The 15,628-nt window shown below is 45.3% G+C and overlaps 1 protein-coding gene across 1 annotated transcript in view; it reads right to left on the bottom strand.

Moving 5' to 3' along the window:
- The window catches only part of PI4KA (phosphatidylinositol 4-kinase alpha), a 94,477-nt gene that overhangs the window by 60,094 nt on the left and 18,755 nt on the right, over nucleotides 1–15,628 (bottom strand). Inside the window, exons 9-19 of the mRNA XM_083418073.1 lie at nucleotides 15,070–15,135; nucleotides 14,195–14,291; nucleotides 11,680–11,871; nucleotides 11,157–11,257; nucleotides 9,435–9,564; nucleotides 8,280–8,409; nucleotides 7,896–7,991; nucleotides 7,430–7,613; nucleotides 6,927–7,030; nucleotides 5,277–5,445; nucleotides 4,130–4,180 (exon numbers count right to left, since the gene is read on the bottom strand). Coding sequence (XP_083274199.1) covers nucleotides 4,130–4,180; nucleotides 5,277–5,445; nucleotides 6,927–7,030; nucleotides 7,430–7,613; nucleotides 7,896–7,991; nucleotides 8,280–8,409; nucleotides 9,435–9,564; nucleotides 11,157–11,257; nucleotides 11,680–11,871; nucleotides 14,195–14,291; nucleotides 15,070–15,135 — 1,320 coding nt within the window. The remainder of the gene's footprint in view (nucleotides 1–4,129; nucleotides 4,181–5,276; nucleotides 5,446–6,926; nucleotides 7,031–7,429; nucleotides 7,614–7,895; nucleotides 7,992–8,279; nucleotides 8,410–9,434; nucleotides 9,565–11,156; nucleotides 11,258–11,679; nucleotides 11,872–14,194; nucleotides 14,292–15,069; nucleotides 15,136–15,628) is intronic.

The raw sequence follows: 15,628 nt of genomic DNA, 5'->3' as shown, positions 1-15,628 counted from the left end.
AGGAGTTTCCTGCAGCCAATCAGAAGCCGTGCCTTGGTTTCCAAACGTTTAGGAAGTCGAACGGACTTCCGGAACGGATTCCGCTCGACTTCTGAGGTACGACTGTACTCATTTCAAAAACAAATTCACTGTAATCCGATAAAATATTTAATAAATACAATTTCAAAAAAGCATTTAATGCATGAAACCTCTATATCGAAGTAATTTCTATATTTGAGGGTGGGAGAGAATGTGTATCAACTGCACACAAAGATCTGTGTAAATCAGTTTCTATTTTGTTGCATGTGCTAATCAGCTCCCAAACACATTCCTGCATCAAGAGATCAAGTTCATACATTCGTCAGAAGAAGACTACATGCTTCCCCATCCCCTTTTGCATAAATCATCTCCCTGCTGGAAAAGCAAGAAGACCTGCAACAAAATGGTGCAGCACAGAGCACTTGAATTCTGTGTTCCAGGCCACAAGCCATGCCATCTTTTAGGACACTCTATTGCAATCTCCTATGGTTCACCCCGTGGGTGGCACTGTGGGTTAAACCACAGAGCCTAGGACTTGCCGATCAGAAGGTCGGCAGTTCGAATCCCCGCGATGGGGTGAGCTCCCATTGCTCAGTCCCTGCTCCTGCCAACCTAGCAGTTCAAAAGCACCTCAAAGTTTAAGTAGATAAATAGGTACCGCTCCGGCGGGAAGGTAAACGGCGTTTCCATGTGCTGCTCTGGTTCGCCAGAAGCGGCTTAGTCATGCTGGCCACATGACCCGGAAGCTGTGCGCCAGCTCCCTCGGCCAATAAAGTGAGATGCGCGCCACAACCCAGAGTCGGTCACGACTGGACCTAATGGTCAGGGGTCCCTTTACCTTTATTCCAATCTCCTATGGTTCACCCACTGCTCCAGACACACTGGATTTTGCAGCCACTGTGTCATCACTGAGCTGCTTTGGGTGTGTCCCCGTCCCCCCCAAAAATCTAGCATTCCTCCCAAGAATGCAGATACCATCCTGTCTTATTTCTCACTGGCCCTACAACAATCATACCTCAGTGCCTGAGCTGGGTTTTAGCATGTATCAAGAACGGGGAAGCTGTGGTCCTCCAGATGTTACGGCCAAGGAGGAAATGAGGTCATAAAATCATAGAATCATAGAATCGTAGAGTTGGAAGAGACCACAAGGGCCATCGAGTCCAACCCCCTGCCAAGCAGGAAACACCATCAGAGCACTCCTGACATATGGTTGTCAAGCCTCTGCTTAAAGACCTCCAAAGGAGACTCCACCACACTCCTTGGCAGCAAATTCCTCTGTCGAACAGCTCTTACTGTCAGGAAGTTCTTCCTAATGTTTAGGTGGAATCTTCTTTCTTGTACAGTGGTACCCCGCAAGACGAATGCCTCGCAAGACGGAAAACCCGCAAGACGAAAGGGTTTTCCGTTTGCAGAGGCGCTTCGCAAGACGAATTTCCCTATGGGCTTGCTTCGCAAGACGAAAATTGACGAAAATTCTTGCGATTTTTTTTCGCTCCAAAACCCCTTTTTCTGAAGCGCTAAGCTGCTAAAAGCATTTTAGCAGCAAAACCGCTAATCCCTTAAGCCTTAAAAAGCCGTTTTTAGCCCTTAAACCGTCAATAGCGCTAATAGCACTAATCCGCTAATGGGCTTCCTTCGCAAGACAAAAAAACCGCAAGACGAAAAGACTCGCGGAACGGATTCTTTTCGTCTTGCGAGGCACCAGTGTAGTTTGGATCCATTGCTCCGTGTCCGCTTCTCTGGAGCAGCAGAAAACAACCTTTCTCCCTCCTCTATGTGACATTCTTTTATATATTTGAACATGGCTATCCTATCACCCCTTAACCTCCTCTTCTCCAGGCTAAACATGCCCAGCTCCCTTAGCCGTTCCTCACAAGGCATCGTTTCCAGGCCTTTGACCATTTTGGTTGCCCTCCTCTGGACACGTTCCAGTTTGTCAGTGTCCTTCTTGAACTGTGGTGCCCAGAACTGGACACAGTACTCCAGGTGAGGTCTGACCAGAGCAAAATACAGTGGAACTATTACTTCCCTTGTGGTTCCGCAACATCTGGAGGGCCACAGGTTCCCCATGCCAGGTATATACGATGTTGCGTATCAAGTGGCTATTTTGAAGAGTACTCCTCGCCCTCCTTCTGGAAACAGATCAATTCCTAGCTAGCAACCTTTTTAAAAAGGCTAAGCAGAAAAGCACTTGCAATAGGAGCTGGGAACTCTTGATCACCACAAATTGTGCAAGAAAACTAAATATTTGGTTTACAGGCCCTCAATGTAACCATTAACTTCTGTTAGGGCTCATAACAGTATTTACAGAGAGCTTAATGGTTGAAAAAATGCAGATTAGGGGGGTCTCAGATCAAACACCATAATGGCCTTGAAGTATATATTTTGAAGTCTTTAGTGTAAACAACATTTTTTTTTTCCTGAGGAGGAATTGGTCTTGGCTTGTAGATAGAGAAATTACTGCTTTTCAGAATTCTCGCTGTCTATAAACCAGCCTGAATAAAAAGTTCTCTCTCATACAGGAACAAATACAGAGCTAGGCAGGGCTTTTATTTTTACACAACTGCATGCCTCTTCCTTTGTCTAAAAAAGGCTTGCATCCAGTATTTGTCTCAGGACACAGAATACCAACCACCCCATTCCACACACCCGTCCCAAGTTTCTCCCCAAGAACCAGGAAGCATTCCACACCCACTGAGAATTCTCACTCCTCACTGGGCTGCTTTTCGGAAAGTTCTACCCTCAGAGATTTTTTTTTCCTCCCCAAGGCTGCTGATACCTCCCCTCTTGTGAATGCTATGTGATCATATTGATAAGAACGTTCACCCATCTTTAACGCTATTGCTATTATTGTGAGCCATTTTGAGCTCAACATTGCTGTTGGAAAAGTGGAATACAAATATGAAATCAAACCAGATGGGTGGCTCCCTTTTGGCAACACAGGCAATAACACTCACCGCCTCAACTTTGGAAATACAGTGGTACCTCAGGTTAAGTACTTAATTTGTTCTGGAGGTACGTTCTTAACCTGAAACTGTTCTTAACCTGAAGCACCACTTTAGCTAATGGGGCCTCCTGCTGCTGCCACGCCGCCAGAGCACAATTTCTGTTCTCATCCTGAAGCAAAGTTCTTAACCTGAGGTAATATTTCTGGGTTAGCGGAGTCTGTAACCTGAAGCATATGTAACCTGAAGCGTATGTAACCCGAGGTACCACTGTAGAGGGAATGATTCTAAACCAACTAGGTTTTGCGGCAACTTAAATTGGGTCCAATTCCCATCCGCTCCGGTTAGCAAGGTGAGTGGTCACGAATGATGGGAGATGTAGCCCAGCAAGATCTAGAGAACCACAGGTTCCCCACCCATCTTGAAGACTAACAAACCCATTATAGCATAAGATTTTGTGGACTGCAATACACTACATCAGATGCATGAAAATACACACACACACACACACACACAGTCGTACCTTGGAAGTTGAATGGAATCCATTCCAGAAGTCCATTTGACTTCCACAATGTTCAAAAACCAAGGTGTGGCTTCTGATTGGCTACAGGAAGGTCCTGCAGCCAATCGGAAGCTGCAGAAGCCACGTCGGACGTTCGGGTTCCAAAGAAAGTTCGCAAACCGGAACACTCACTTCCAGGTTTGCGACATTCGGGAGCCAAAACGTCCGATAACTAAGCTGTTCGAAAACCAAGGTATGACTGTATACACACACAAACAGGGGAAGAATGGTAAACAATGACTTTAGAAGGAAATGAAATGCAGAAAGTATGAATGGGAACAATTATATTATTAACAGTGAAAATTTAAAAAACACACCTATTGATAACACAGATATTCTGGCATAGGTGAGCCAGCGCATACACACCCCAAAAAAACTTTATATTTTTTTCAGTTCACCAGAGAGAACTATATTAAACAGTTTCACAAGTTTCAATGAAATCATGTTCATAAACAGATGATCACTGTCTTGTACTTTTAACAAGGGGTGGGGGGAGGAGAGTCAATCATTGTTTTACATATTTCTCCATTCAGATTTTCCCAAAATATCCAGCTTCCAAGCAGTGCCCTGCTCCAAAAAGTAAATGAATAAAGTAAACACTCACCACAGCAATAACAGGAATCAGAACTCCCAGGTTCCCTGCACTGCTAGATGCCTAAGGAAGAAAAAAGAAAGAAGGGGGGGGGGGAGAGGAAGAGATGTCAGAAAAGCTGCAGGGGGGGAAATAGAAATTCCCATAATTCGCTCTACGCAGGGCTGCCCTTGAAGCTGTCCCAGAAACTCCAGCGGGTACAGAATGCTGCAGCGAGGCTCCTGACGGGGTCTCTGCCATGGGAGCATATTCACCCAGTGCTTTTCAAGCTGCACTGGCTCCCGGTGGAGTACAGGGTCAGATTTAAGGTGCTGCTTTTGACCTTTAAAGCCCTTCACGGCCTAGGACCCTCGTACCTACGGGACCGCCTCTCCTGGTATGCCCCACGGAGAGCCTCAAGGTCCATAAATAACAACACCCTAGTGGTCCCAGGCCCTGAGGAAGTTAGATTGGCTTCAACGAGAGCCAGGGCCTTTTCAACTCTGGCTCCGGCCTGGTGGAACGCTCTGCCTCATGAGACCAGGGCCCTGCAGGATCTGATTTCTTTCCGCAGGGCCTGTAAGACGGAGTTGTTCTGCCTGGCCTTTGGCTTGGAGCCAATTTGATTCCCTCCCTCCCTCTCTTTCTTTTTTCTTTTCCTTCTCCTCCTGCGATGAGGCTACATTTTAATATTTTAATGTTCCATTATTTTAATGTTGTATTTTACTTTTGTTTTTAAGTTGTAATCATTCATCTTGTTTTTATTATTGCTTGTAAGCCACTCTGAGCCCGGCCTTGGCTGGGGAGGGCGGGGTATAAATAAAAAAATATTATTATTATAACAATGATAGAAAAGCAACTGCAAGGTCATCAGTAGAGGCTGGCACATGGGCATTCACGGAAGCCGCTGGCTGCTCAATCGGATCTCATTTCCCCTTGTAATGAAATTAGTTACTGGTAGTAAGATCTGTTTAAGCTGCTTTAGCTTCTAAAGCAAACAAAATGGCTTGACCCAGTAAAACAGCATGCCTATGGTTAATGAGACAGCTCTGTCCCAATTAAGAGCATACAAGACAGCCTACACCAAGTCAGCCCAGTACTGTATGGCCGATTCTGACTGTGTTTAGAGCTAATAGCTTCTATTCTGAACAGCCGCAAGAAGCTTCATTTCGCGTCCTACCTTTAGCGCTGGGCCTTTTTCACTTGCCCTCTCACTGGCTCTCTTCCCTTCGAGCCCAAGTTGTACGAACAGCTCCAGCAAATTCATCAGCAATTCGTCCACAAGGTGTTCATCTTGGATGTTTGCAGCTATGTTTGCGAGGGCATTAATAACAGCTAAGGAACAGTGCCTGGCGGGAAGGGGGGTGACAGAAAAAGGCAGAATCAGTAAGAGAATCAGCCCTTTGATTAAATACAGTGGTACCTAGGGTTACATACGCTTCCGGTTACAGACGCTGCTAACCCAGAAATAGTACCTCGGGTTAAGAACTTTGCTTCGGGTTGAGAACAGAAATTGTGCTCCGGCGGCCCGGCAGGAGCAGGAGCCCCCATTAGCTAAAGTGGTGCTTCAGGTTAAGAACAGTTTCAGGTTAACTACGGACCTCCGGAACGAATTAAGTACTTAACCTGAGGTACCACTGTAGTTCCCATTTTCATCAACAGCAGAAGTGGGAAGAGACAGAGCTCAAGGAAAGCGCTGAGCTAGATGTTCTAATGTTTTAGATGTTATTTTTAATTACCGTATTTTTCGTCCCATAGGACGCACCTAGTTTTTTTGGGGGAAAATAAAGCTGTCCCCCGAACTTGTCCCTCCAAACCAGGTTGAGGAACAGCGGGATGGCGGCGCTGCGCCTCCCCGCTGTCCCCCGAGCTTGTGGGGCTGGCCGTTGTCTGCCCAAAGCGCAGGGCGCTCTGCTTCAGCGCGCCCTGCGCTCCGTGCAGCAGGCTGGTAACCGCAGCGTAGGGAGCCCTGCGGGAACTCCCGCAGGAATCCCCATGCTGCGGATGTCTGCCCGGCGTGCGGGGCGCTCTGCTTCAGGGCTTCCCGCGCGCTGGGCGGTAGGCTGCTATTCGCAGCCTAGGGAGCCCTGCGGGAACTCCCGCAGGCTCCCCAGGCTTGCTGATAGCTTCCTGAAGCCTGGAGAGCGAGAGGGGTCAATGCGCACCGACCCCTCTTGCTCTCCAAGCTTCAGCGAAAGTCTGTATTCACCCCATAGGACGCACACAGATTTCCCCTTCATTTTTAGAGGGGGAAAAGTGCGTCCTATAGGGCAAAAAATATGGTATACTGTTTTAACTTTTTGTGTTTGTTGCCCTTGGTCCTTTGGGAGGAAGGACAGGCTATAATAAATTTGGATTCATAAGTAAATAATAATAAACAAACAAACAAGAATGAACCATAAGAATACTGTGTATTCACAGATCAGCTAGAATCTGATGCCTTGCCGCAGGGTTAGCCAACATGATGCCCTCCAGATGCTCCTGGACTACAATTCCCATGATCCCTGGCTATGGACCATGCTGGCTGAGGCTTATGGGAGTTGTAGTCCAACAACATCTGGAAGCACTGTATTGGATAAACCTGCTTTACCACATAAAAGTTGCATCCGACTAAGTTATACTTGGTGTGGAACCATTAAAATTAATCAATCTCAGTCACATCCATTAATCTCAGTGGTCTCCTCTGAGTAGGACTAATAGACGTGTCAGCTGCTAGATAGGAAAATTAAACACCAATGCCTTTGGGAGGAATCCACAGGCTTTAATGAGACAATAACGCTTTCTTTTAAAAAAAAAATTCCAATGAGCCAGCAAGCATAATAAAGATTACCTATATCCATGATCCTTGTAGTCTTTCGTCGCAGAGTATACAATTGAGCTAGCTTTAACACTGATCTGCTGAAACAGATTCCATACCTCCTGGTAAATATATTGCTGAATGGAAATAAAAAGATAAAATTAGCACCAAGTACAGAAACCTACAAGAACAAAAACCCAAAACCTTCACAAACAGAAAGGCAAATAACTCTGGCACAACTAATTCATTTTGAACACTGTATCAAAACACACACAGAGAGAACTCAGAGGAAGCACAAGGTTGTGGGCCAGAGTATGGTCTATTTAATCCCTCATTGCTCTTCAGTGGGGTAACACTGGTTTTGATGCAACATCATCTAATCTCCCCACAAATGTGAATGAATGCTCCTTAAATAGCCGACGTCATCTAGTCTCCTTGCAAATAAATCGGGATGAATGCTCAACCAACAGGCTACCCAGAAGCATCCATGCATCAGCGGCCATGGACAGCTCCCCAGCCAGTTCGTATCTTCTTACATTTCCAGTGATAACTAAGCATCCCAGTTGGTCAATGATGAGCACATCGAGAGGAGAAGGCGGCTGGCAGAACTTCTGCTGCAGGATCTGAAGAATCGGCTCCATCACCTTTGGCGTGTCCCTCAGGGCTACTGCAATGTGCCCCAATGCACGTATTGTGTGGTCTGGAATCAGGTGGGCCTCCCTAAAGCAGACCAATAAAAAATGTGTTTGCATCACTGTAAGAAATGCATGTCTCCTCCCCCTACTGGTGATCTAAAGAGGAAAATTAAGGAAGAAAAAAAATAAATGCCTAACGATGAAGTTATTATGCCTGAAGTTGCAGATCTCTTGCAGAAGCTCGTAAGATGTGCCAGATTCAGTTCGTCAGGCTTTACAAAGACACAGGACATGTGTAGGAAATTTCTGCACCTTTTAAGGCAATGCTAGGGGAAAGGAGTAGCCAAACTGCACACAAACAACTTACTTGTCACTCTCCTGCGAGATGTACAGGCGGTTTGACAAACTAGCCAAGAAGGCTTCAACAATTACCGAGTCGATCGTCAGCCCAGCTTTCAGACACCTGCAAGAAGCGGTGAAGATAAGCCAGAATGTATTTGGGGTGTAATAAAACAGAAAGGTGGACCCCATTTAACGCCAAATGGCCCCCTCCCCGCAAATTAGCAGGCCCAAATAACTCTCTCAAAATCGATACTTCACTTATTATTATTTATTAATTAATTAACAACAACAACAATTTATTATTCATACCCCGCCCATCTGGCTGGGTTTCCCCAGCCACTCGTCACAACAGAATCTGCTTTCTGACCATGTCTGGAAGACAAATCTATGTCTAAAACCCAGTTCATACCTGCAGATGTTATCGATTGCAATATCCCGCAGTTGTTCATACATGGAGGTCTGACTCTTCTTGCCAGACATTACACTTACAGTGGACTCGGCATGCTCATTTGTTATGCTGATCTTGATGTCATTGCCTCCTAACAGAACAACAACAACAACAAAGGGATACAAGAAAATGCTTTAATGGAGCTTTGGTGTGTGTCTGTAGAACGGCGACTTCCGAGTTAATTGTGAAAGGCAGCTAGAGGTCTAATGAAAACGATCCTCTTGAGACTGCATGATTGGCGGGGGGGGGGGAGATGTTTTCTGTCCCTCAAACACCATTTACTCCATCAGTAAAAATCACAAACCGGATGCTTTCCAGCATTGCTGTGGCACCAAAAACATCAGAACAGAGCTATGAATCTTCAGAGTTGTTTTCTTTTTAAAGGGAGTCCCGCAAGCCACTATCAAATCAAAGTGCCTTTGTGCCCACAGATATGTTCAGAGATAGAATAATTACAAAACCACCAGTCAATGTAAAATTAACCAAGGTCCATGCCTCGGCTCTATGTCTGTGGTGCCAGCAAGCACTGGACCTGTGATTTTTACTTTGTGATCTACCAAATGAAGATTTAACTTCTTTGTGGGGTGTGTTTTTTTGCAGACCCCTTGCAAATTTAAGCAGATGTGCTAATTCTCCTGGATCCAACCTTTATCCAAACCTTACAGAAATGCCTCTGTGTTAAAAATAAAAATATTTTTTCCGGGGGTGGGGAGAACACAAACGGTGGTGGTGCCCAGAAAACTCTCTCAGCGTTCCAAATGTTCCCATGGGAGCAAAAGGTTGGCAACCCTTGGGATAGAGGGTTTTGAAGGAGAACCGAAGGCACTCAAGTTAAAAAATCCAAGCTCAGCCGTGAAGTGGGCCAGCCACCACCTCTCACATTAACTTTTCCCGCATAGTTTCTGCAAGGACAAATGGGAAGAGGGAACGCCATATATGCTGCCAGTTCCGTGAATGAAAGGCAGGGTAAAAACGCAGTTAGGATATTCATCAATATAACTTTGACTAGCACTACCAAGACATGTCACAATAAAAAGAGAGGCAGACAGACACAACAAATTAGATCAGCTTATCACAGAAGAGGCCATACAGCGATAATAAAAAAAACCACAATACCAGTATTATATTGGTTGTGGTACTTGTAAAGTTTCACCAGGACTGGAGAAGGGATCACGAGAAAATCTCTCAAGGATGGAGTGACCGAGTGAACCACCACAGGAAAACGCTCACACAAGCGGCCTAGACCCTAAGAGAAAGATATTTGTATTATTTAGTTAATCGTTCAGTTTAGAGTTATTCGTTCAGTTTATATCCCACCCTTCCTCCCAGAGGAGCCCAGTTTGGCAAGCACATCAGCAACAATAATACAGTGGTACCTCGGGTTACATACGCTTCTGGTTACAGACTCCGCTAACCCAGAAATAGTACCTTGGGTTAAGAACTTTGCTTCAGGATGAGAACAGAAATAGTGTTCCGGCGGCATGGCGGCAGCAGGAGGCCCCATTAGCTAAAGTGGTGCTTCAGGTTAAGAACAGTTTCAGGATAAGAACGGACCTCCGGAACGAATTAAGTACTTCACCCGAGGTACCACTGTAATTTTAGAATCCTAAGAATGGTCCCCTCAGCTAGTGATTTCAGGGTTGCCATGAACAATATTTTTCACTCAACAAATGCTTGGGTGAACAGGTATTTTCTTTAAAAAAATCATTCTAGAAGTCAATAATGGGGCACCTTGCCGAGGAGGGCACTCCACAAACTGGGCATCACTACCAAGAAGGCCTTGTCACTGGTCGGCACCAAGCAGGCAGCCTGCAGTGGTGGCAGACCCAAGGCATCAAATTCTGATAGTAGCATCTAAGATACAGTGCTATCTCGGTACTTGAATGGCTTGGCTCCTGAACAAATGGGCTCCTAAACACCGCAACCCCGGAAGTGTTCCAGTCTGCGAACATTTTTCAGACGCTGAACACCCAATGCGGTTTCTGCTTGAGTGCAGGAAGCTCCTGCAGCCAATAGGAAGCCGCGCCTTTGTTTTCGAACGGTTTCAGGAGTTGAATGGACTCCCAGAACGGATTATGTTCGAGAACCAAGGTACCACTGTATTGGGGAAGGCACTCTTTTAGGTACCTGGGTCCCAAGCCATTTTGGGTTTCATACGCTGGTACTAACACCTTGAATTATGCCTTGACAGCTCATGGCTTTATCAAATGCTGTTTAATCGTTAACATTTCTAAGTGGTGTCTAATATCGCACAGCAGAAGGCGGCGTGCAACCATGTGACACCGACAAATGTGTGCAAAATTCCACACATCTTTTCCCTGACCTTAAAAGTGAGGATCACTGCAATGCAGGGGCACTATAAAGGTACATCATTATGTACAGAAGAATCTCAGCACTGTACCACCGCTGAATAATTTATCTGGGAGGAGTCTGGCTATTGTTGTCTGAACCAGTCCAGTGTCTATACCAGGGATGGGGAACCTAGGGCCCTCCAGATGCTGTTGGACAACAACTCCCATCATCCCTGACCATTGGGCATGTGGGCATGTGGTGATGGGAACTGTAGTTTCAGCAGTGGTGTAGCGTGGGTTGTCAGCACCCGGGGCAAGGCAAATAATTTGCGCCCCCTAGAGTGAGTGAGCCAGGTAGGGGCAGAGAGCTGCGAGTGCGAGCGCGCCCCCCCAGATGTTGCGCCCGGTGCGGCCGGCCCCCCCTGCACCCCCCACGCTACGCCACTAAGTTTCAGTAACGTGTGGGAGGGCCACAAGTTCCCAATCATGGTAGTGGAAATAGAGCTTACACCACACTTACATAATCATTTCAAAACTACTAGCATACCTGTAAGCAGCAAATCAGAAGAGGCAAGTGAGCAATGATTACTTTGCTGGAAGTCTTGGACTGCAGTTTCTCCGACAGTTTAATGCACAGGTTTTCTGCCCCTTATTTGCAAAAGAACAAAAGGATATAAAAGCATGCTTGGCCATCTAAGAATAGGTTTTTTTTCTTTGCTTTTCTTTTGACAGTTACGACTTTTATGAAGTCCGCATGGAAGAATGAATGATTAATTACTAGCTTTCTCTTGGGGGAAAAAGGCCAACTGACTTGCGTGTTTCAAAAGACACCCAAGGAGGCTTTCAGGCAAACTGGGGGAAAGTGCTAGATAATGAATGTTGTGGAAATTTCCCGACAGGCAGTAACGCCCCTCCACCCCCCCAAAACTTAGATTAAAAGCTCTTTACAAAATGTCATGCAGGGTTGGGGGGGTTGGGGGGGGTAAATGCAGCCTACCAAAAATAGTGCAAGCTACTTTGCCAGAAACTTTTAAAATATATATTTTTTAAAAAAATATGCTTCAAGACACCTTGCTCATCCTTCACAGCCCACACCATGAGATCCACACAAGCAGCGTTAGCTTGGCAACGTAGCTTCAGAGGGTTCAGCTCATTGTGTAATCTGTCTACGTCGTGAAGGAGTTTCTGGAGCTCAGACTGGCTGCTGTTGAACTGTTCCAGCACAAAATCGTGAATTTCCTTCACAAACGAGGTTGGGAGATCTGAGAAGGTAAAGGGAGGGGAGGGGGGAGATTAGATTCTTACAGTGGTCACCTCTAAACTGAAAGGAGGAACAAAAGCTAAAAGCTGGCGAAACACGACAGCACTTTTCTAAAACAAACTTATTTCAAAGTGTAAGGCACCAGTCATTTCATAGGCTCGCTACCTAGTCTATTCCTGAGGACTTCAACCATGAGTAGGCAAACTAAGGCCCGGGGGCCGGATCCGGCTGAATTGCCTTCTAAATCCGGCCCATGGGCAGTTTGGGAATCAGCATGTTTTTACATGAATAGAATGTGTGCTTTTATTTAAAATGCATGTCTGGGTTATTTGTGGGACATAGGGATTTGTTCATTTCCCCCAAAAAAATATAGTCCAGCCCCCCCACAAGATCTGAGGGACAGTGGACTGGCGCCCTGCTGAAAAATTTTACTGACCCCTTACTTAAACTATTCCTTTCTGCACCATCATTCACCCTAAAGACATTTGCATGCTATAAAGCAGCGATTCTCAAGAGTTTTGAAGCCTAAGAAAAATGGAAAGAGAAAAATTGAAGGAATTAATAGAACAGGGTGGCAAACCTGTAGTCCTCCTAAAATTGTGGACTACAACTCATATTAGCCCTGATCACTGGCCATGCTTGGAGTGTAAGAACATCTGGAATGCCACAAGTGTCCTTTCCCTGGGACAGAGATTAGTACTGAATGATGAGGACTGAAGTTAACTGACAAGAAATAGTATAGAGAATAAGAACTAAAGGAAAGGCTTTGTGGAAAAGTGTCTTATTTAAAAGTCTTAAATAGAAAGACAAATAAGCATATACACACTTAGAAGGACTACCATAAGGCACCAGATGTTTTTATATAATAATAATAACAATAATAAATTTATTTATATCCCGCCCTCCCCAGCCGAAGCCGGGCTCAGGGTGGCTAACAACACTAAAATAGTGCAACATTATAAAAACATTATAAAAATTAATTAAAATCAAAATTGATGGCAACCATAAACTAAAGTTTTGTAAAGATTGCCAAAGGAGGGAGTCAGGCTGCACCCTGACCAAAGGCCTGGTGGAACAGCTCTGTCTTGCAGGCCCTGTGGAAAGATGTCAAGTCCTGCAGGGCCCTTGTCTCTTGTGACAGAGCGTTCCACCTGGTTGGGGCCGCAGCCGAAAAAGCCCTGGCTCTAGTTGAGGCCAGCCTAACCTCTCTGTGGCCTGGGACCTTCAAGATGTTTTTATTTGAAGACCGTAAGTTCCTCTGTGGGGCATACCAGGACAGGCGGTCCCGTTATTTTTAGCTTATATTTTGAATGATAGTAATTTAATTTTTAGATATTTAGAGCACTGGAGATACTTGGCTTGGCAGGGCCTGGTTCACACGTCATGCTACGTCAAACTATAGTTCATCACAAACTCCGCCTCCTTTGCTTGTTGTGCTCTGCTCTGCTAAGCCATGGTTAGGCTAAACATGTAGTCTGAACCTGAACTCATGGCTTAGTTCCTCATTATGTCCAAATTCAGAGAACTAAGGCTTAATTAAACTGTGGTTCAGGACACCAGCTTTATTCTGGCTTTTTCTAACAAACTACATTTGAAACTTGGGACACGGGTGGCACTGTGGGTAAAAGCCTCAGTGCCTAGGGCTTGCTGATTGAAAGGTCAGCGGTTCGAATCCCCGCGGCGGGGTGCGCTCCCGTTGTTCGGTCCCAGCGCCTGCCAACCTAGCAGTTCGAAAGCACCTCTGGGTGCAAGTAGATAAATAGGGACCGCTTACTAGCGGGAAGGTAAACAGAGCAGCGATGTCACGCTGGCCACGTGACCCGGAAGTGTCTTCAGACAGCGCCGGCCCCTGGCCTCTTGAGTGAGATGGGCGCACAACCCTAGAGTCTGTCAAGACTGGCCCATACGGGCAGGGGTACCTTTACCTTTACCCTACATTTGAAACTAAGGGTGGGGAGCATGTGCCCCACCAGATATTGTTGGTCTTCAACTAACAACAGTCCCATATGGCTTAGCTGATGGTCAAGGATGACACAAGCTGGAGTTCAGCAAAATTTGGAGGGCCATATCCACCCTGGTTTAAACAATCCCCCGTTTCCTAAGTTTAGGTATAATAGGAAAACTGAAGTTTGTTTAAAAGTTGAACCACAGGTTTTCTGACCTCCTCCTCGCAGCTGCACAAGAAGAAAAGGGAAACTGTGTGAGTCCAGTTCATTCACACAGCTGGTTATATTTAAGCCGGTCCACAATGTCAAGCATGAAACTCATATACTTGCAATTCTCTTTCGTCACCAAGGGTAAAAGCTTATCAATTCAAATATCACCTTTCATATAGTACAACGTGTCTCTCAGCATCTTGAACTGGGCAACGTAAAGTGGATCACTGAACATTTTGTAGAACAAATCTGCATGGGGATTTTCCTATAAAATGGAAAGAGAGCTGCAGTTACGTACAGCCAATTTGAAAAATCATCTGGAGAGCAATATTGGAACACCAAAAGCTTTCTTCCAGGATTAATCTCTGTAGAATGATTGAGTTTCCTCTTCCCTCCTCCCTTCATCTTCCTTGAGCTTTTACTGAGCAGCTTAGACCTGCCCCCACCCCAATTCTTTACAAAGCACCACATATATGGCTGATACCAGTGATTTTTTTCTTTAAAAATGTTTAGGCGTACTCTCATTTTGACTCAAGAAAAATCACCATTTTATGGTTCAAATCGGGGAAAATAAATACAGTAAATGGACAAAAGTACAGAGATTCACAAAATGTTTAGGGGTATGCGTACTCCTGTGTTCCGCCACAAAAAAAAAAAGCACCGGCTGATACTATAAATAATTTACAACAATTATACCGTTGAAACATAAGTAAGCCTATGAATGACCATCACATATATTGCTTTCCTAACAGATTTTACTATTTATATATATTAAAAAAGAATTAAATGAGGCATAAATTAATCATGTAACCTATGCTAATCTATAGAGTTCAAACATTACTTCTACATTGCTAATACTATTGATAACCTCAATTTTTTAGAAGTCCCCCCCCCCATATGTTTGTTAATAATATGTGTGGAAAACCCTCTGTAGGCATTAAGCTTTTGATTAAACTCTAAGAACCAGGCCCATCCAATTCACAATAGCAAGCAGCAAACTAAGTTCTTTTAAAAATAATAATGTGGTGAAGAAGTTAACATACCTCAAAAACCTCAGAGACAACGGCATCTAAGTTTCGGAGGACTGAATCCCCAACAATCTGCTTTACCTACATGCACAAAAACAAAGCCAGACATTCTTTCAGTGTTATTAAAAGTGTTTCTTTCTTCAACCCACAAATTAGGCCCTGGCGCATTCTGGCTCAAAGAGGCATGCTAGCAACATTGCTATTTTTTAGACCAGCCTCTGCCAACCTGGCGGGACGCGGGTGGCGCTGTGGGTTAAACCGCAGAGCCTAGGACTTGCCGATCAGAAGGTCAGCGGTTCAAATCCCCGCGACGGGGTGAGCTCCCATGGCTCAGTCCCTGCTCCTGCCAACCTAGCAGTTCGAAAGCATGTCAAAGTGCAAGTAGATAAATAGGTACCGCTCCGGTGGGAAGGTAAATGGCGTTTCTGTGCGCTGTTCTGGTTCGCCAGAAGCGGCTTCGTCATGCTGGCCACATGACCCAGAAGCTGTACGCCGGCTCCCTCGGCCAATAAAGCGAGATGAGCGCCCCAACCCCAGAGTCGGTCATGACCGGACCTAATGGTCAGGGGTCCCT

This window comes from Podarcis tiliguerta, assembly GCF_965153285.1.
Source record: "Podarcis tiliguerta genome assembly, chromosome: 16".
Lineage (NCBI taxonomy): Eukaryota > Metazoa > Chordata > Lepidosauria > Squamata > Lacertidae > Podarcis > Podarcis tiliguerta.
Note: the sequence above shows the minus strand (reverse complement) of the source record. Positions and strands in the feature narration are given on the sequence as shown.